Source organism: Leucoraja erinacea, chromosome 3, assembly GCF_028641065.1.
Source record: "Leucoraja erinacea ecotype New England chromosome 3, Leri_hhj_1, whole genome shotgun sequence".
In the NCBI taxonomy this organism is placed as follows: domain Eukaryota; kingdom Metazoa; phylum Chordata; class Chondrichthyes; order Rajiformes; family Rajidae; genus Leucoraja; species Leucoraja erinaceus.
In genome coordinates, this window is record NC_073379.1 from 92,945,508 (window position 1) to 92,967,430 (window position 21,923).

General features: G+C 42.2%; 1 protein-coding gene across 7 annotated transcripts in view; it reads right to left on the minus strand.

Annotated features, from left to right (window-relative positions):
- apc (APC regulator of WNT signaling pathway) overlaps window positions 1–21,923 on the minus strand; it is a 158,861-nt gene that overhangs the window by 9,840 nt on the left and 127,098 nt on the right. For 6 of the 7 annotated variants that reach the window (XM_055633202.1, XM_055633201.1, XM_055633204.1 and 3 more), the window contains 6 exons: window positions 17,618–17,740; window positions 6,811–7,189; window positions 5,843–5,938; window positions 1,639–1,778; window positions 1,146–1,223; window positions 36–152 (listed from right to left, as the gene is read on the minus strand). In XM_055633202.1, coding sequence (XP_055489177.1) covers window positions 36–152; window positions 1,146–1,223; window positions 1,639–1,778; window positions 5,843–5,938; window positions 6,811–7,189; window positions 17,618–17,740 — 933 coding nt within the window. The remainder of the gene's footprint in view (window positions 1–35; window positions 153–1,145; window positions 1,224–1,638; window positions 1,779–5,842; window positions 5,939–6,810; window positions 7,190–17,617; window positions 17,741–21,923) is intronic. The other variant, XM_055633203.1, reaches the window with a different exon arrangement.

The window sequence follows — 21,923 nt, forward strand, 5'->3', positions numbered from 1 at the left end:
TAAAATTCATTTAGTGAAAATAATGATTTTCCTACCTTTTTCACTTCCAGTGCACATTCCATCAAAGCACTCACACTGCCAACTTCACGCAAGATCTTTTTACTGTTCACATCTGCTCGCCATGATAAATTTCGTAATACGCTTGCAATTACCTGCGTCAGAAACATTACATTTGACAATCAATGTATTGATTTATTGGATTTATTTAGATTTACTTATTTTATTCCACATTCATTCCAAGTTTAAGACCAAATTGATCCCTATGATTAGATTGCACACTGGCAGTCATAATCACCCACGACAATACTTTTTAAAACGAGATGACCTAACAAAAACATTGTTAGAAATAAATGAGTACAGCTAAAACCTTAATACTTGTCACACAAACGCTCAACTACCTGGATGACATATACAGGGCCCGATGTTTGTGCCAGGGCACAAACATCAAGCACGACACATCACACCCTGCCAACCACATTTTCACTCTGCTACCCTCTGGGAGGCGATACAGGTGTCTGAAGGCTCGCACCGGGAGACTAAAAAATAGTGCGATAAAATAATAATTCTAACAGAGAACTGGGGAAGCACAATATAATTCAGGGTGCAAGATAATGCGCAATATTCTTTTAAAATATTTTTAATACCTATTTATTATTTTCTTTACTGATTTGTGTATATGTGAGTCAATGGCTGTTGTGTTTGTTCTTTTTAAACTGAAGGAGATGCAATGGAATTTTGTTGCATAGTATTGTGCAATGACAATAAACGTATTCTATTCCTCTCATCATCTTACACACCCCTATAGGATCATCCCTCATCCTTCTGCGCTCCAAACGATGATTGAAAAACCATTTCCACCAGAATGTACGAGCTTTAATGGTTCTCTAATATATTCTCCCATTGCAAATTATAAATGAAACTTCAACAAGATAACTCAAACCTTACACAAATCATTCTTTCCAGTATATTCTCACTGTGGCTAAACAATAACTACACATATATAATCTTTTTAGGTTCCCAATATATTCAGAGAAATGTTCTACTTCAAAAGCTTTTGCTGATCCAGTGATCCTCAGAGATTAAGAATTACAAATACATATAAAACTGACATTTTTCCTGAACTCAAGTTTAAAACCCATCCCTACCTGTTGTAGATCTTCACTTTCTGACTTTAGTTGAGCCACCATAGCTCTCATACAACCTTTCATTGAACAGAGTGTGGCCTGTAAAAAGGAAACAGTATTTTAGCAGTGATGCAACATGAAAAATTGAAGTTGATTGTTAAGATTACTCAAACAAGATATATAAATCTGCCTAAAGTTCGGAACTGAAAGGAAGGTGAATATTGGGCACTGTTTTGTAGTACAAGACTGTGCTAGCCAAATAAGTTTGAAATAAATATGACCTAAAACTTAAAGTAACTATTCAAGTAGATTTGTTCAGAATTGACCACTCATTTCACAATTATTTCACACCACGTTCTTTTGAACTAAAACTAAATTTTGTAAGTGCAGTATTACTGAAACAACCTTTTCCTTCTCCCCCATAAAAAAAATAAAATCACATTTTTGAATTTTTACCATAATTCATGGTTATCGTTATGATGGAATAGATAAACCTCATAGACAAATTGCCCACCTTATTTGCAACATCACCAAAGGTTAAATTTGTAAGTGCCATCCCAGCATATCGTCGCAACGTGACACTGTAGTGATCATCAGTAAGTCCATACATTTCACAATCTACTTGCAACAATTCAGCTATTGCCTGCAAACCACCTGCATGGGATAAGAACAGTTACAAGTAATCATAACACCTTTTTAAAAAATACAAGCCAAAAGCAATTTAAACTTAATTCTTATTTCACCCAATACCTCAAATGTTAGTCTATAAATTTAAATTCTCAATTCCACTCTTAAGGCTACCATCGTATCATATTTAATTCAAAGTGTTTATCATTGTTAGACAAGAGTGAAATGCTGGATGACTGAAGGGTGGCTAATGTATTAAAGAATGGCGGAAAGGAAATTCCTATATATTTATATTCCCATATAAAGCCTGGGAATTATAGACCAATGAGCCTAACATCTGAGGTAGGTTGGTTACTGGAGAGGATTCTGAGGGATAAGATGTATATGCATTTGGATAGATAGGGTCTGATTTGGGATAGACAAAGTGTTAAAGAAGGAACTGCAGATGCTGGAAAATCAAAGGTGCACAAAAATGCTGGAGAAACTCAGTGGGTCCAGCAGCATCTATGGAGCGAAGGAAATAGGCAACGTTTCGGGCCGAAACCCTTCTTCAGTCAGAATTGGCTTCATGGAAGAAAGCAGAATGTGGTGATGGAAGGTTGTTTTTCAGAATGGAAGGCTGTGACTCGTGGTGCATCTCAGACATCAGTGCTGGACCCATTCTTTTTGGTTTACATTCACGATTTAGATGAAAATTTAGAAGGCATGGTTAGGTGGTATCGTGGTTTGTATGTGTAGGAAGGTGAAAGAATTAATATAGTTAAATTTAATAGAATTCACAAAATGGAGTCATTCTTCTTGTTAATTAAGATGTAGTTGTTCTTCTTGTTAATTAAGATGGAACGAATGGTCTGTGAAGGACAATAGAGTGACTCCGTGCCAAGTCTGTATAATGTTGCTGACTGCATTTACTATGTAGAATACAAAGATGGAGTAAATGTTGTCATTTTGATATAGAAATTAAGATGGAAGCTTGCAATATAATATGTGCTTGAGCAAGGCCATGAAGATGGACTATGAGCCAATGACACTACAAAGATAATCAATAACTTGTTATTGGAGGAGCTTGATTTAGACCCATCTTTTCTTGTATTCTGAAAGGCTGTAGAATCTTTCAGTCATGCCATATACAGACTTGGTGGAGTGTTTTACTGATAACTGCACTAATTTTCCTTTGTTCGGAGTGTGGAACATGGGTAGCGCTGTGTAAAGTTGAGTTCACTTTGCACTAGGCACCCGCCACTCCAGTCTGACGATATTGATTAAAGATTGGCTTGGTTTACCTTCAACCATTTGTGTTGTTGTCTGTTTTAAGAAGCGAACTTTAACAAAGGAACTGCAAATGCTGGTTTAAATCGAAGATATAGACACAACAAGCTGGAGTAACTCAGCAGGACAGGCAGCATCTCTGGAGAATAGGAATGGGTGACGTATGGAGTCGAGACCCTTCTTCAGTGGTGAAGGATGTTGGCAAATAATACAGCAGGATCTTAATCAGCTGGGCATGTGGGCTGAGTAATGGCTAATGGGTTTTAATGCAGCCAAATGATAGTTGTTGCATTCTGGGAAGATGAACCAGAGCAGGACTTTCACAGTGGGTGTTGTAGAGCAGAGGGTTTTAAGAAATCAGGTACATAGTTCCCCAAAACTGGCGATAAAGGTGGTCTTTAGTACATTGGCCTTCTTAAGTCAGGATACCAAGTAAAAAGGTTGGGATGTTTAAATTAACATTTAACAGACATTTGGAGAGATTTGTGGATAGGAAAGGGTTATAGGGATAGGGGCCAAACGTGAACAAATGGGATTAATAAGTGGGGGGCACCCTGGGCTAAAGGGCCTGTTCCTGTGCTGTATAACCAAGTAAATTAAAGGACAACAAGATGAAAGAAGCTTATTTGTGCCACCAGTCTGTACTGACTCTGTTAGTACAATTATAACTCAAATAGCCCGGCTGCAGAGATTCTGTTTTACTCTGCCTGACCCCAAGGGCTTGGCCATGGTAATGTATGCGCTTCATCCCCGGTCTCCCCTCACTGCAAAGGAACGGAGTTGGAGACTGGGTTACTATTTGGATAGTGGTGCCAAACAGCAAATTACATGACAGTATATTCCAGTATTGGGTACACATCAGGCAGAAGACCAAGGAAAGATGGTGTTAGGGACAGGGGTGTGGATTGGACAAGGATTGGGCATGACCGTGGTTGGAATGAAAGTATCAGTGGGAAGTCAGTGGAATGTGGACAGTGTTGGGAGTGGGCAGGGATTGGTTAATCAGTAACTTTACATAATCAATATTTTCAACAATTTACAGGAAACAAGTGTTGAATACAGGCTGGTATTATTAGTGTGTCTATCAAGTGGTATCTGCGAGCAACTATTTTGGCCTGGATTCTTCTACCTCCCCATGCGCAATGTGCAATTGTGGTACAAAGGTATAAGATGTGCCTACATTAAATTGTGTAGTGCAAGCAATACTCATGTACAGGCTTTTGTTCATTTATAGGTTTCTGTATTACGTATCTTGTTTGGATTGCATACCTCAGGAGAATTCTACAATCTGATTAAAATCACTCACTGCTCACACAGCTGAGGATTTCAGACCCTCGACTCCATTCAAGGCCCTTCACCTCCCCCTCGACTCCATTCAAGGTACACCTGTCCCTTCACCTCCCCCCTCGACTCCATTCAAGGACCCAAGCAGTCGTTCCAGGTGCGACAAAGGTTCACCTGTATCTCCTCCAACCTCATCTACTGCATCCGCTGCTCTAGATGTCAGCTGATTTACATCGGGGAGACTAAGCGGAGGTTGAGCGATAGTTTCGCCGAACACCCCCGCTCAGTCCGCAATAACCAACCTGAACTCCCGGTGGCTCAGCACTTCAACTCCCCCTCCCATTCCCAATCCGACCTCTCTGTCCTGGGTCTCCTCCATTGCCAGAGTGAGCAACACCGGAAATTGGAGGAACAGCACCTCATATTCCGCCTGGGTTGCTTGCGTCCGGATGGCATGAACGTTGAATTCTCCCAGTTTTGCTAGCCCTTGCTGTCTCCTTCCCCTTCCTTAACCCTCGAGCTGTCTCCTCCCAGCCCCCCCTCCCCCCGCCCTCGGGATCCTCCTCCCCCCCACCCCCCATCAGTCTGAAGAAGGGTTTCGGTCAAAAAAGTCGCCTATTTCCTTCGCTCCATAGATGCTGCTGCACCCGCTGAGTTTCTCCAGCATTTTTGTGTACCCTCCTTTCTTTTAAAGGACAGTTTCTTGTGCCTATAGTGAATTTGTGGGTTTGCTGTCCTTATCTTACAGCAAACGCAGCCATATATTTGAATTTAAGTATCACTTTCCTGTTAGTGGGTGGTTTTATTGGTCGTACACACATCAATATGAACAGGAGTCATCATACTTAAATGCATACATATGCTGAAGAACCAGGAATCGAGATTATAATGTCTACAGATTATTAAATCTTGAGTGGTCACTGGCCCTGATGTGCATTTAGGTACAAATTGGTCTCGAATTACACATCTGAAAGCTTACTTAATTAGCTCTAGGCAAAGAAAATCATTCAATTTAGATGTTTTTCCTCAGCCTATATCCAGTGCAATTTTCTGAAACGGCCAATACTCTAGGCAAGCTTCAAAAATGATATCAGATTTTAAAAGAAAATCTGACAATTGACATAAAAATGGAACATCACTGTTTAGAAGATACAATACACTGCAAAACAAGTTGATCTATGACTTTAACTGTAGATTATCAGCGAATACCAATAGCATTTTTGGGCTTTAGATCCTAATACTTAGTTATCACCATGACAATTTATTCTTGAACTGCAGATTGCATTTGCAGGTGCCAGAGGTCACTATCACAGGTGCAGGATTATTCAGTCAGCCATTTTCCCCCTGACCGTTCAGCCAGAAATAGTCCAAAATGAAATTGGAAATCAAGGCTATGGTGCACCAGTTTTTAATCCAAGACTGGGGATACCTCAAGGACCCCAGCCAAGGACCATTAACACATTATTGTTCTGATCCAAACTATTTTCAAACACAGCAGCATGGAATACACATTCGTCAAAGTAGAAAATAAGACTTACCAAGTTCATTCATTGCATGCCTGTGTTCCTCATCAAAGGAAAGTTTCATCAGTACACACACTGCAGGGCAGATCTGGTGTTCCACCGGAGATGGCACTAAGGGAAAATAATGCATTTGAATTGAGGTTTATGTTTACAATTCCAATTTCTGTATGTTCGGTTTTCATTATGCCAGTATGATAGTAGCGTAATGAACATTAGAAACATACTTGAAATCAGTAGTCAATTAAAATCAACTTTACCACACACTGATATACTACTTTTCCTTTTACTGAATAAGATGAATGCATTTAAAGCAAACCATTTGATTGATGCAATCTTCAAATTTCAATTTGTGTTTCTAAAAATCCAGGCATTGCTTTTGCGTTGTGTGTTTGCCTATTGGTGAACACAGATGTGCAAAAACCAGCCTTGCATTTCTATCATTTTTACTGCCATTGACAGTAAATCAACTGTTTATCCAACTTCAAAGAAGCTGAATTTTGTAATTAAATTAACTACTTATGAAGATTAAATGGTTATAAAACATGCTATACCAATATTGTCACTTTAAGTGTTGTAACATTATATCCCTTAACAATGTGTTTTATAAATCAAATGAAAATTCAGAAAATGCTTATCTAAATAGTAACTATACTGTGCACAAAATGAACGATAGCTATTATTGAGTAAACACATCTAATTCAAGCATCACAAAACATCTTGCGACTATGATAATTAAACCAAACGCATTAATACCAGCAGTCCAGATGCAATGCACATTCAAGGAGGGAAAGGATGACACATTACAATAACACTGGAAAAGACTCCAAGCCAGAAATACTTAACTGAAACAAAATTACTTCTCATATTTAACTATAAAAAAGTCTATATTTTAAAAAAAGTGTTTTTTTATTAAAGGTTTTCCTTTTTTATAGAAAATATAATGAAGCTTTTTCACATGTAATATTACACAGAAAATGTCCTACTTGGATTTTTATCCTGATCAACGCCTTGCTCATGTGCCTCCTGCCATTCCCAACACGTCTCACAGTATGCACGGATCTGTTCCAGCAGGTGAAGAACACGGGTCTCCCGTCTTCCTCTCTTGTCATCTGGCTGCGAATGGATGATATTGTGTAGTGCAGCACTAGCCCGTGCACGGGCCTCCTTACTGCCACGGGAATTACCGAGCAGCACAGAGTCTTTATCATTGCCGTGCAAAAGCTGTATGAGCAGCGGAAGACATCCAGACTGACGCATAGCTATACAGCTGTCCTGAGAACTAGACATTGCTAGCAAAGTTCGAGACATATCATCCTTGTCATGTGTGCCAAGCATCGACAGCAGCGAATATACCATTTCCACCTACAGCCCAAGTGAACCAGAAAGGTTAATTCTATTCACATTACAGTAAAAAAATATTAATGTAAAGCCAAATTACAGAAATATAACAAGTAATACATTAAAATATATATTTCCTCATATTTCAAAATCTCTAATCATTTCTTTTTGTCCTACTTCCAGATAACTAAGCAGACGAAGAAGGCACAATACATAAATTCAGCCATTTGAATCATTTTTATTTGCACCCTATCCTTTTCAGTTTTGATCTATTACAAATATCAGAAGGTCCAAATCTGCAGATTGGAATCATAAGTGAATTCTTGCCTCAGGTTATATTGGATTCATTTATTAAATAATATAAACTACAAAAGCTTTGTTAACTTAACTTTGGATGGAATCACAAATGCATCACAGATTTTATGGATCTGCATTTGAACAGTAAAATGCCTGTCATAACATCTAACAGGCCTAATACTCGTGCATAAAAGAAATGGAATCATTTGATCCAACTGATCCAGGTTAACATAGATACAACAGGTACATTTCCTTCCAACCTACTTAATTTAAACCATGCTGTGTATCCTCTTTTCTTTCTCTCTCACGAGTTTCCTCTTTCATGCAGCTGGAGCTGAGAGTAATACAGCATCAAAGGCCATTTGGCCTGCAATGCCCCTGCCGGCCAGTGGGCACCATCTGCACTGATGCTATCTTTCAGCACTCAGCCTGTGTCAAGGCGATTCAAGTGCTAATCTATACACTTGTTAAATGCTGTCAGCAACTCTGCTTCCGCCACTCTCTTTGGCAGTATATTTCAGCACTAACTACTCTCTTACAGTGAAGGAAGTCCCCCTCAGATCTCCTCTAAATCTCTTACTCCTTCCCCCAAATTAAGGTCTTGAGTTTTATTCATCCGATGAAGGGAAAACATTCAGAAGGCAATCTACCGTCTTAATACACTTTAATTTCATATGGCAATCATGTTGCTGCTTAATCTCCTCAGATTTCCATCTTATAGTGAGTTTGCTATCCGTCTCATTACCTATTTCGTGACTCCACATGTTCCGTACTTGAATGCAAGTCTCACATACAGCACCTTCATTCTACCTCCCCTGAGATTCTTGACTTTATGCTAAAGGGAATATTTTTTCTATGTCTAAACAGTTTATTGTTTAATCATCAAAACATAGGCTTTATTGATTGAGAGGCACGTTTTCAACAGCAATCAAGTTTCTCAACAGTGTAGCGAGTCCAAACTTCGTGATCAAATGATAGGTTTAACATACATGTGCATTTGGGACTCTCTAACATAAGAGTCATTGCTGCTGCTGCTGCTGAGCGGGGGTGTTGACTAACTATCTCTAGGTAAGATCTGCTGATGTTACAGGACACTCCCCTTAACCCATGACATCACGTGACAGTCCTCGTAATTACTGACGAGGGTTCGACAGTAAGTGGGCTGACCACCAGGTGACGCCACAACAGCTTTAATTTGGAAGCCATCATGATAGATCCCTTCATTTTTAAACTGCTCATGTAATACACATACAAGTAGAAAATTTGTTGATTTCCCATATTTTGCTGAATGACTAATACACATTTTCCCTCTTCTTCTTCTTGCGTATGATGTGCACAGCCTAAAGTTGTAAGACAACTTGTTTAATCTGTTTAATCTTCTGTTTGACTTTTTCCTTCTTTTACCTGCACTCCTTGGTCTGACATATGACTCAAGAGAAATATCCAACAGTGTCAGTTCAATGACTTTGTCCCAGGTAGATGTGGAAAAAGAACATTGAACATAGAACAGTACACCACAGAAACAGACCTTCAGCCCATGGTCTGTACTGAACATGATGGCAAATTAAACTAATCCCTTCTGCATTAACATGATCAATATCACTCCATTCCATATACATGTGCCTATCTAAAGGCTTCTTAAATACCATTATCGTATCTGCCAGCATGTTCCAAGCACCTGCATATAACAAACTGTGCCCCGCACATTTACTTTAAACATTCCCCCTCTCACTTTAAAGCCGCACGCTCCGGCATTTGATATTCCAACTGTTAAAAACATTCTGACAGTCTATCCTAACTGCCTCATAATTAATAAAACAGTTACCAGGAAATCTGAGAGGTCCTAACATCCACAAGTTCCCACATATCAATGTCTCATTGCATTCCCTCTATTTATCAGCAATAATTTCAACATAGTACAAATAGAATCACTGGAGCTCTAGTATTACAGATGAAATAGCTCGATTCATTTTTTTTTATTGAGCAGGTATTTAATGCAAATTAAAATCAAATAGTTAATTGTTGATTTTTTTTCTTATTTTGTACAGCATTTTATTTCCAGAAACAATATATGTTTAGAACTATTATTTTCACTTCAGTGCGACAAGCTATGCCTGGAAAATATTAGAGTGTAGCGCCACCCGGTTGTAAGGCCACTCATTGGGTGAACCCTCAGCCCTAGGGCTGGCAGGGTCACATGACGAGGTTTGGCGTGAAGGAGTCGTCACGTGGCTTAGGGGTGTGCCCCGTTATACATATATATATATATATATATATATATATGTATAATATATATACTAGTATATATATATACTAGACCAAAGGGGACCTATTTTAGTTGTTTATCTTTTTTAAATATTTTACCTTGTATGTATCGTTAGCTTTTAGAAATGTTTGAATGGTGCACTGACTGGCTGACATTTTAAAATTTTGTTGTACATGGTTCATGTTACAATGACAATAAAGAAACTATTCTATTCTATTCTATTCTATTGGGTCCCATCCCCTGGGGGGGGGGGGGGGAAGGGGGCGGCCTTTGACCGTCCCCTCCCCCCCGCATACACTAACCACCCCCCACTCACACTAACCCCCTCTGATATATTAATATTATTCCTTTGCTCCTTTTACCCCATCCCCGCCCTATCCACACGCATAACCCCCAACTGCGCAGGCGCGGCTAGAGGGGGGTAGAGAGGGAGACGGAGGGCGTAGAGAGGGGGATAAAGAATGAGGGGGGGGGGGTTGCGGTGTCACAGGGGAGGGCTCAACCCGAGGTTGCCGTCGATCGGATCCAGCAAAACCTTGTTGCTCTTATCCACGCGCGCCACCAGCTGCGGACAAGTACGGGGGCCTCAAAGTTCTGCTTCTGCATACCTTCAGGCTTAGCCACCGGGATCGAGCAGCACGGCTCCTACACATGGAAGGGCTCGGCGATCGTAAGCCGTCGGTGCTCATGAGTGAAATGCTCACTTTGATGGACGGTCATCAGCCCTGTCTCCTGTTCAAACGCGCCTTTCTGGAGCAGTGCCCAACGACATCCGCATGCTCATCGCGGGTGAGAATTTTGACGACCCCCTGCAGCTAACGGAGCTTGCGGACGAGCTACGGCAGTCCAAGCAGCAGTGTGGCGGTTCGTTCGGTCGGGTGTCACCAGTGCCTTGGAAGGCCCAGCGACCAGGCCGGGAGTTCAGCTGTGCTGCCGGTCCCGCGAGAAGCTGGGAAAGGGAAGTGATGTTACTACCATCAATGCTGGGGTTCCACAGCCCGTCACTGCCATCCGCCCTGCTTGTTTACGGGAAATGCCGGGGCCGGCCGCCAGTAATTACTGCGGCAGTCGGCCAGATACACCACCTCTGCGCTTGGGAGCGATGTTCGGGACGACGGTTCCTCGTCGATACGGGGGTGGAGGTTAGCGTTTTGCCCCCATCGGGGATCGATACTCGTTCCGGAAAGAGGGGATCCTCATTAACCGCAGCAAATGGCAGCTGCATACGGACGTATGGGGTTCGCACTGTCCCGCTGATCTTTGGCTCCTGCCATTTTACCGGCAGTTCACGGTTGCCGACGTCTCCCAGCCGTTGTTGGGCGCCGATTTCCTCCGGGTTCAATCTCTGTTGGTGGATGTGAGGGGGCAGCGCCTCGTTCATGCTGCGACGTTTGAGTTGTACTCCTTACGCCTCGCCACATCCGCTACACCGCGCCGTGACCCGGTTTCTTCCGTGGACAATGTTTATACTCAGATATTGGCGGATTTTCCAGACATTCTGACCCCCCCAATTTCATACGGCCAGCCCAAAACACAGTGTGGTGCATCACATCCTCACCTCAGGACCGCCTCTCCACGCACGTGCGCGCAGGCTTCCTCCCAACAAGCTCCAGATTGCTAAGGCGGAATTCCGCCAGATGGAATTGTACGGCGCTCTGACAGCCCGTGGGCATCTCCGCTCCACATGGTTCCCAGGGTCTTCAGTGGCTGGACACCTTGTGAGATTACTGATGCCTGAATGACGCCACGATTGTGGATCGATACCCTATCCCACACATTCAGGACTTTTCCGCCCAAAAGGCCGACCTGGTACGGGGATATCATAAGATTCCTGTGCAACTGGAGGACGTGCTTAAGACGGCCATCATCACTCCTTTCGGACTGTTTCAATTCCTCCGTATGCCTGAAGGACGCCGCGCAGACTTTCCAGCGCCTGATGGACATGGTGGGTCGCGGCTTGGACGTTCTGCTTATTTATTTAAATGACATTGTCTTTGCCAGTCTCTCTCGCCAGGAGCACTGTGCCCACCTCCGATCGCTCTGCCGGCGGCTCAGCGAGCACGGCCTGGCCATCAATTTGGACAAATGTCAGTTCGATTGATTTCTTGGGTCATTGCGTGACCCGGCACGATGCGGTCCCGCTTCCGGACAAGATAGAGGACATTCGCCAATTCCCGTGGCCTTCCACAGTGCGAGGACTCCAGGAGTTCGTGGATATGGTGACTTTTTACCATCGGTTCATGCCCGCAGCAGCCCGGATCATGCTACTGTTGTTTCAGTTACTGTCCAGCAAGCAGCGGGACGTGCAGTGGAACGACGAGGCCGTGGCTGGTCCACCTGATGCGCCGACCACCCTGACGGTTGACGCCTCTGACCCCGCTGTGGGTGGTGCACGGAGCAATTGATCGAGGGGTGCTGGCGGCCCCTGGCCTTTTTCAGCCGGCAACTCAACTCAGCTGAGCAGAACTACAGTGCTTTTGACGGGGAGCTCCTTGCATTATATCTGGCTGTGCGACACTTTCGCTACTTACTGTAAAAAAAAAAGTACTCATTTACTTACTTATTTCCTTGAAGGCCAGGATTTTACTGCCTTTACGGATCATAAGCCTCTCACCTTTGCGTTCGCGAAGGTGTTGGATCCCGGGTCCTCTCGGCAACAGCGTCAGCTGGCATATATCTTGGGAGTGTTTGACGTCATCCACGGGTGTTTGATGTCATCCACGGGTTGGCTCACCTTTCCATCCGAGCGACGATTGCGTTGGTGTTGGCTCGTTTCATGTGGCATGGCTTGCGTAAGGATGTTGGTCATTGGGCCCGGGCGTGCATTCCGCGTCAGACGTCTACGGTTCGGCGGCATGTCCGGGCGCCTGTTCAGGGTTTTGCCGTGCCTCAACGGCGGTTCGACCACATTCAATTCATGTGGGTATCGTGGTTCCGCTGCCCCCGTCCCGGGGAGTCACACATCTCCTTCGAATGGTGGATCGTTTCACGCGGTGGCCGAAGCTATCCCGCAGGCTGATACTTGTGCTGTGACGTGTGACCGTGCCCTCACTGCCCACTGGATCGCCCATTGGTGTCCCAGAGGACATTTCGTCGGACCGGGGGGCTCAGTTCACCTTTGAACTGTGGTCTGCTACGGCTCGCCTGTTGGGGACTCAGCTCCACCGCACCATGGCCTATCATCCTCAATCCAACGGTTTGGTGGAGCGATTCCACCGTCACCTCAAGGCTGCTCTGAAGGCTTGACTCACGGGCTCGGAGTAAATGGACGAGTTACCGTGAGTTTTGCTGGGGATTTGTACCACCCCGAAGGAGGATTTGGATTCTTCCTCTGCCAAATTGATTTAGGGGACTCCGCTTACGGTTCTGGGGGATTTTGTTCCGGCGGCCCAGTTGTTGCAGTAGCCGCCCTCGTCTGTGTTGGTCCATTTGCGGGAGAAGGTGGGTGCGCTTTCTCCTGTCCCGACATCTCGCCATGGGGTGGATCGTTCCCATATTCCCCCTGCTCTCCAGGACTGTTGTATGTGTTCCTGCGCCACGATGCTCACCGGTTGCCGCTGCAGCGTCCGTACAAGGGTCCTTTCCAGGTGCTGCAGCATGGACTTACCACTTTCGTTTTGGACATGGGGGGGGTCAACGCGGGACTGTGTCGTTGGCTCGCCTGAAGCCGGCCCATTTGGACATTACCGAACTAGTGCAGGTGGGCCCAGCCTCGTCATTGGGGGCGTCCACAGTCCCGGCTGATTCAGATTTCGCCTTTATCGGTTGTGCGGGGGGGGATTTGTGTACAAGGCCAATAGAACAAACAATAGGTACAGGAGTAGGCCATTCGGCCCTTCGAGCCATCACCGCCATTCAATGTGATCATGGCTGATCATCCCCAATCAGTACCCCGTTCCTGCCTTCTCCCCATTTCCCCTGACTCCGCTATCTTTAAGAGCCCTATCTAGCTATTTCTTGAAAGTTTCCAGAGAACCTGACTCCACCGCCCTCTGAGGCAGAGAATTCCACAGACTCACAACTCTCTGTGAGAAAAAGTGTTTCCTCATCTCCATTCTAAATGGCTTACCCCTTATTCTTAAACTGTGGTCCCTGGTTCTGGACTCCCCCAACATCGGGAACATGTTTCCTGCCTCTAGCGTGTCAAAACCCTTAATAATCTTATACGTTTCAATAAGATACCCTCTCATCCTTGTAATCTCCAGAGTGTACAAGCCCAGCAGCTCCCTTCTCTCAGCACATGACAGTCCCGCCATCCCGCGAATTAACCTTGTAAGCCTACGCTACACTCCCTCAATAGCAAGAATGTCCTTCCTCAAATTAGAGGACCAAAACTGCACACAATACTCCAGGTGTGGTCTCACTAGGGCCCTATACAACCGCAGAAGGACCTCTTAGCTCCTATACTCAACTCCTCTTGTTATAAAGGCCAACATGCCATTCACTTTCTTCACTGCCTGCAGTACTTGCCTGCTTACTTTAATTGACTGATGAACAAGGACTCCCAAATCCCGTTGTACTTCCCCTTTCCTCACCTTGACAACAGTTAGATAGTAATCTGCCTTCCTGATTTTGCTACCAAAGTGGATAACCTCACATTTATCCACATTAAACTGCATTTGCCATGCTTCTGCCCACTCACCCAATCTGTCCAAGTCACCCTGCATTCTCATTACATCCTTCTCACAGTTCACACTGCCACCCAGCTTTGTGTCCGGCCACCTCGTTTGTCTTCCGTCTTGTTTTCCTGCTTCTGGTTCGGGGGGGCAGGGTCCTGTAGCGCCGCCCGGCGGTTAGGCCACTTACTGGGCGAACCCTCAGCACTAGGACTGGCAGGGTCACGTGACTATATTTGGCGGGAAAGAGGCATCACATGGCTTAGGGGTGTGCCTATCTATATATATATAGTTTTTGGGAGAACCCTCCCCAGTCGCGTGTGTACGGTTCCTTGTTCAATTCAATAAAGATCAGTTTGTTTAACAACACGTGTCTCGCTATAAGAGTGATTCAGCATGGAAACAGGTCCTTCCGTCCAACTCGTCCATGCCAACCAAGATGCTCTCTCTAAACTAAATTCCCATTTGGTTATGTTTGGCCCATATGCCTCAAAACTTTCCTATCCATGTACCTGTCCAAGTGTCTTTTAAATACTATTATGGTACCTGCCTCAATACCTCCTCTGGAGCCTGTTCCATAAACCCACCACTCTTTGCAAAAAAGATGGCCCTCAGGTTTCTAATAAATCTTGCCCCTCCCACCTTCAACCTGTGTTCTCTAATTCTTGTTTCTCCAACTTTGTGTAAAAGTATATTCACCCTATTCCCTACACCTCTAGAAAATCACCTCAGCCTCCTCCGCTCCAGGGAATTACATCCTAGCCTGCCCAACCGCTCGTAAATCTTCTCACCACTGTTTCCAGCTTGATGACAACCTTCCTAAAGCAGTGTGACCCAAACCGAATACTCCAAATGCAGCCTCATCAACATCCTGTAAATTGCAACAACATCCCAACTTCTTTACTAAATATCTGACTGTTGAAGGTCAACATACCAAAAGCCTTCTTCAATACCCTATATATGGCGCCACATTCAGGGAACTATGTGCCTGTGCTCCTACATACCTCCGCTCTACAACACTCCCTATCGTTCACAGTTCAGGTCCTGCCCCGCTTTGTCTTACCAAAATGCACCACCTCACACATATCTGCATTAAACTCCATTAGTCATACCTCAGCTGACTTGCCTAGCTGATCAAGATACTGCTGTAATTTTTAATAACCATTTTCACTGCCTACAATACTACCTACTTTAATGTCATCTGCGTACTTAAGGGCTTGTCCCACTTTCACAACCCAATTCACGAACTTTTTTACTCGTGGACATTTTTCATCAGGCTAGAAAAACGTCCCGACCTACTTGATGCCACGAGTACCTATCACTAGCATCCCGACCTACCTACGACCTGCTACGACCTGGTGACGACCATGCTGCAAGTACGAGTCAAGGACAAACTCGGCAGAGGTCGTGAAAGTGGGACAGGCTCTTAACTAATCATGCCTTGAACATTCTCATTCAATTCATTGACATACAAAAAAAAGCAACAATTAAATTAGCTGTTGCACTCAAATTTGATTTATTTAAATTTGATTTATTTGATTTATAGTGGTATGCAGCCACTAAAAGCAGGCTTTTGTCACATACCTAGGACACACTCTCCTCAAAAACATATTAATATTCTGCAAAGTTATGCAAAGTGGTTGGAGCAGATTCCCACTCTATCACTTGCCAATTCAAACCTTTCTGCACTGATATTTTTCTCTATGCACAACCTATTGGACGTGTGTAGCTTGATTGTACTTGTGTACATGACAGTACAATGATTGTATATGACTGGATAGCAAGCAAATAAATGCTTTTTGACTGTACCTCGATGCATGTGACAATAATAAGTAATACTTATCCCCAACCTCCACCTCCCATCCCAAAATAGAGTACACAATCGTCATATCTTCGTTGTGGCAGCATTGAGGATTTGATACACAAATGATAGGTGGATATAGGTGAGGACGGTTTTGATTAACCTTCGGGTGGACAAAAGCTAGAGATGAAAAGGAGATAAAAGGAGACGAAAACGAGACAAGGTGACAAAAGGATGTCATAAAAGGACAGAGACGAGTGAAATGCAAAGCCAAAGGGATAGATATAGGTCGAAGGGGACAGGAGAGGGGAGGTGGGACAAGCTGCTGGATTATAAGATAGTGAGGTGTTGTTCCTTCAGTTTGTGTGGGCTTACTCAGGCAATGTAGGAAGTCCAGGAAATAAATGTCAGTATAGATGGCAGTTCCACGAGGGCAAAGTTCATCAGTCCTATTTCTTTCATGATTTCCATTCAATATATTCTGACAGAGATACCGAGCAATCAAGATTCCCAAAACTTAAAATTGGGAAGCAAATATGCTACCAAGTCAATTAATTTCCATTATTTTGTAAAAACACACATACCATTATGGGAATCATTTGTAACAGGCGAGAATTATCCTCAATCTAACATTCCTCTAAACCAATTAAATTCCTATAAAACAAGGAACTTACATTTACAGTTCAGTTTTGCCCCAGTGACTATTATCACTTTGCACTTGGTCAAACCTACCACTGAATAATAGGAACTGCTTACACAAGTGCTGGAGGAACTCGGGTTAGACAACAGCTGTGGAGGAAATGGACAGGTGAACCAAAATGTGATCTGTTCATTTCTTCCACAGATGTTGTCTGATCCGCTGTTTCATCAGCACTCTGTTTTACTGAACAATGTGAACGTTTAAAAAATACTTAAAGAATTTAATATTTTCTTAAAGCTAATACTTTCTTAAAAGTTTTAAGAAAACAATTTAAAGTATTACCAGCAACTAATTACAGCAAAGCAAGCAATACTATCTCTACAGATGGAATTAGAAGCAATGATAACAAAATGGATAAACATTACTCAGATTTAATGACAAATTCCAGTGGTTAAGAAGCAGTATTTTTGCTACCTTTGGATAAAATACTGTCCTGGTTACACGTTATTTGAATATCAATACATACTGATCTCTTAATTCTACTCGATAGAATAGTTTTAATAATTTTAATTGTGGTAGTATTCTTTTTGGTACTAAGCTCGATTCAAATATAATTCTTACTATGACCTTTTATTTTTCACTCCATATGTGGAATGCACCTCCAATATCCGTTGCCAATAATCAGTCCAAAATAAAACATTTTGTAAATATCTTTCAAAAGACACAGCAAGGAGAACCACATGCAGTTGTTAATGAAAATTGTGAAACATGCTAGTAAAGCAGCCAAAGCATTGTTAAAATTGACGTATTAGAAAAAATGCAGTGTAGCGACCTGTAGCCTGGAATCTTCGGTTACCTTGGTACCCAGGTGATTTGTCAATCTTCGGGGAACTGAGTAGGAGTTACTACAGCTCATTACACTATTAGTATCTTGTTCAACCCTTGATCCTGAACCCTAAAACGCAGAAAAAAAATACGTATTGGATCTGTTAATTAAAAAAAAAACCTTTCTGAAATGTTGTGAAATGTTTCACATTTGGGAGTAATTGGGAGAAACAGATTTGAAAGCAGTTTTTGATTGAAAGATACTGCATGGAAGCAGACCTTTATGGTCCAACGAGTGAAAACATCAATCATCGACCATCCCTGCAAGATAAGTGGTACTTAAGATAGTTCAGTGTGCTCCCAGCAAAACTTGTCACCGCTGTCACCATTTCTGCTTGTGCTTATTCACGTGGTATGTGATTCAATAGGCCAATGGGTACAGTGAAATTTGAGGTACCATACAGCCCTACTAAGTATAAAGCAACATACACACAACCACGTAAAATACAATTTAACATAAACATCCACCACAGTGTGATGGAAGTCAATAAAGTTCAGTTATCTTCCTCCTTTGTTCACCCTCCACACTTGCCGCTGCCGACGGTCCGATGTTCAAGCCCTCTCGTCAGGATGATCGAAATTCCGGCGTCGGGATGGATCAGAAAACTCTGCGATATGGAGCTCCCGAGTCGGCTTCTTCTTACCGGAGACCGCGGATTCACAGTGTTAAAGTCCACAGGCCCTACGGTTGGAGCTCCGCTGGCAACCCTCAGCAAAAGATCGCAGTTCCCAATGTTGAAGTCTGCACTGCACCCGCAGTTTGAAGCTCCCGGCCGGTCTCCAGGAAAGGCCGCACCACCACGTTGTAGGCCGCGGGGACGACGACACACGGACGGACGGAGATGCGACACGGAGAAAAATCTCATCTCCGTTGAGGTAAGTGACTGAAAAAGGTTTCCCCCGATTCCCCCCCCCCCCCCCACACACATAAAACAAACCAAGAAACACTAAATCATACTTTTAAAACATACTTAAATTAATAAAAACAGAGAGTGGGCTGACTGACTGTTGGCAAGGCAGCCACCACGGTGGTGCCACCCGATGGAATTATGGAATTATGAAGTGTATATTCTCCACTGCCCTCTGTGGCAGGGAATTCCATAAATTCACAACTCTCTGGGTGAAAAAGTTATTTCTCACCTCAGTCTTGAGAAAAAACTTTTTCACCCAGAGAGTTGTGAATTTATGGAATTCCCTGCCACAGAGTAGCAATGTTACAAAATTTTGAGATTTAAAAAATCAAGTCTGCAATTTATCCCATCAGATAAAGCATAAAAATAAGTTTAATTTGACACCTAATTCACTTTCATATCTCAAGTAATAAAAAAGTTATGTCCATTTTCATACTCGGAAATTAGCATCTTGTTCCCTATTGATTTTCTATGGACAAAACAAAAAAGCTGTGATCATGGACAGTCAAAAGCCCATAACCTTCTTAAAAATTAAGAGAACTGAATGAAATTTTCAGTTATCATAGATTGAACCATTCTGAAACAAATATAAAATAATCTTACTTGGATGACCTGAAATTAAAGCATATAATTAGTTAGTTACCCAATTGTAGCTAATTTCAAACTTCAATTACTAGATCTAACCATCTATCCATTTCTTAATAAATGATTAACATTTTTAAATAGCCTAAGTGTCCAAATAATATTCACAAATAATCCACAATAAAACATGATTTTTAAATCTCATTTACATCAATTTATAGGCCAAATGGAAGGAATTTAGTGTTCAATTGCTGTAAATTAAAGTCCATTTTAAATCGGCTTTCTAATGGGTTCCTGTGAACGCGCTGGTTTAGAACGTTGCGCTGGATTTGTGCCCTCAAATGCCCAGAAAAATACTGCGGGATATAAAGAGCCCAAAATGAGCTACTCGCTATAGAAAACTTTATATACAGGGTTCTTAAGAAGCCCCTTTTAATGTAAAAATAAGGTACATACCTTTAATTGTTTGCTTTATAAAACCCTGGGGCTGCGAGAGGTCGCGAGTTTAGAGAGTGATTTTTAAACTACTATAACTATTATACAAGGCCATAAAAACTAATAATACCTTTTGCGACGGGGTCTTTCAGCGATTTTCCGTTAATGATTTACTAGGCTGAACACTTTCGATTGGAACAGCCTAGTGAAAATCGCGTTTTAAACCCGCCCCCTCTAAACAGCGCCAAAATCGCGCACACGGCCTGGGGAAGATTCTCAACGACGATTCAGGTAGGTTTTGCAACATACCTACACAGAGGGCAGTTGAGGCCAAATCACTGGATGGAGAGAGAGTTAGATTTAAGAGAGAGTTAGATAGAGCTCAAGGGGCTAGTGGAGTCAAGGGATATGGGGAGAAGGCAGTCACGGGTTATTGATAGGGGACGATCAGCCATGATCACAATGAATGGCGGTGCTGGCTCGAAGGGCCAAATGGCCTCCTCCTGCACCTATGTCTGTATTATATTAGTGTTTGGAGAGCAAAAGCCCTGCCATGGTGCAGTTTGGGACTAGATAATCTCTTCATCTGAATTGTCATTATTATTAATAAGTGCGCGTTGTGGGATGGGTGAAGATGCTGTAAAAGATTAAACATAAATTATAACTGCAATACTATTGCTATGTACATGATGATTTTTCACACACTGCTGACATTGTCATGCAATTGAGTATTGCACCCTGTAGCGATATTACAAAACCTACCATCAGCGGCGCTGTAGATCTACCACTGCCTGTGCGGGCGATTCCGGAGGCTTTGGAATGGGGCGGGATGAAGATGCAGGTTTATATTGATTGTCGGAGAGGGATTTCCTCGGGCTGCTAGCTGATGAAGTTAAATCGTTCGCGCTTCCGTTCGCGGGTTTTAACATATTATTTTGCTTTATGGTGTGGCTTTATTTTAATCTTATGATGCAAAAAATGTTATTTAGGCCCCCATACAAATCGGCCATGTCTTGCCTGCCGATATGGGCTTAAATTTACGGCAATGGCAACATTCCAATCGATCGCATTCCAGAAACATCCACTCTCAAGATAATCAAATTCATTCTTTTTTTTGGACAATCATGTTATAAGAGCATTTAAATCAACTATATTTTGTGTTATTGTCTAACCATGAACAATATTTTCACACTAAATATCCACAGTACAGTTTTAGTTAGATGTATTGCGAAAGAAATGATGATTTTGATTATCTTCAGAGTGGCTGTTTCAGGATTAATTTATGGCAATTAAACATTGAATTCCTTCCATTTGGCATATAAATTCATGACAAAGTGAGATTTAAAAAACGTTATGTTTTGAATTTGTGTGTGAATGGGATCAGTTCGTTATTTGTTATTTTGATACTAAGGCTATTTAAAAATGTTTAGCCTTTTCTTAAGAAATGGATAGATGTTTAGATCTAGTAATAGAATGTAGATGAATTTAATTGATTAGATGAATTTATGAAACTGATTAATATTAATTTTTTGTTGTCTATTTGTTTTAGCGTTTAACTTTACTTAACTTAACATTTCTACCTTTTTTCTAAAACTGCAAATAATAACTTGTTTCTGTTAATGCTGTTCAGTGATTTTTTTTTCCTTTACATTTTAAACAAATGCCTCCGAAGAAGAAATGCAAGATTGTCAATCCAAATGCCCAGCAAAAGAGATTGATTTAGACAGCATTCGCAGAGATTATCCGAATTTGGATTACTCCAAATGTGTGATGATCTACAGGACATTCTTAATGTGAAAGTAGTGGGCAGAAAGGCATGTCATGCGTGGTTTGAAGAGCAAAACCTGTAGTTTACAATGCCAAAATTGAAAAGTTGAGGAAAAACAAGGTGAACAGAATTGCTTATTGGTTACAATCTGAGGAGTATGATGCTACTGATTATGATATGCCAATGTACCAGCTAGTAACTGATCTTCTCCATAAAGACTTGGTCTTTTGCTAGAAATTGTAATTTCTTTACCTATCTGTTACGGACTTACAGCATATAATACAATAATATTAATGTTCTGATCTTGAGATGATCACATTTTTTAATTTTCAAGGCAGTCTGGGTCTTTATTACTATTTCCGTCACTACGGTCAATTTTGTAATTAGCTACAATTAGGAAACTAATTACTTATATGCTTTAATTTCAGGTCATCCAAGTAAGATGTTTCGTATTTGTTTCAGAATGCTTCAATCTATACTAACTGAAAATGTCATTCACTTCTCTTAATTTTTAAGAAAGTTATGGGCTTTTGACTGTCCTCAATCACAGCTTTTGG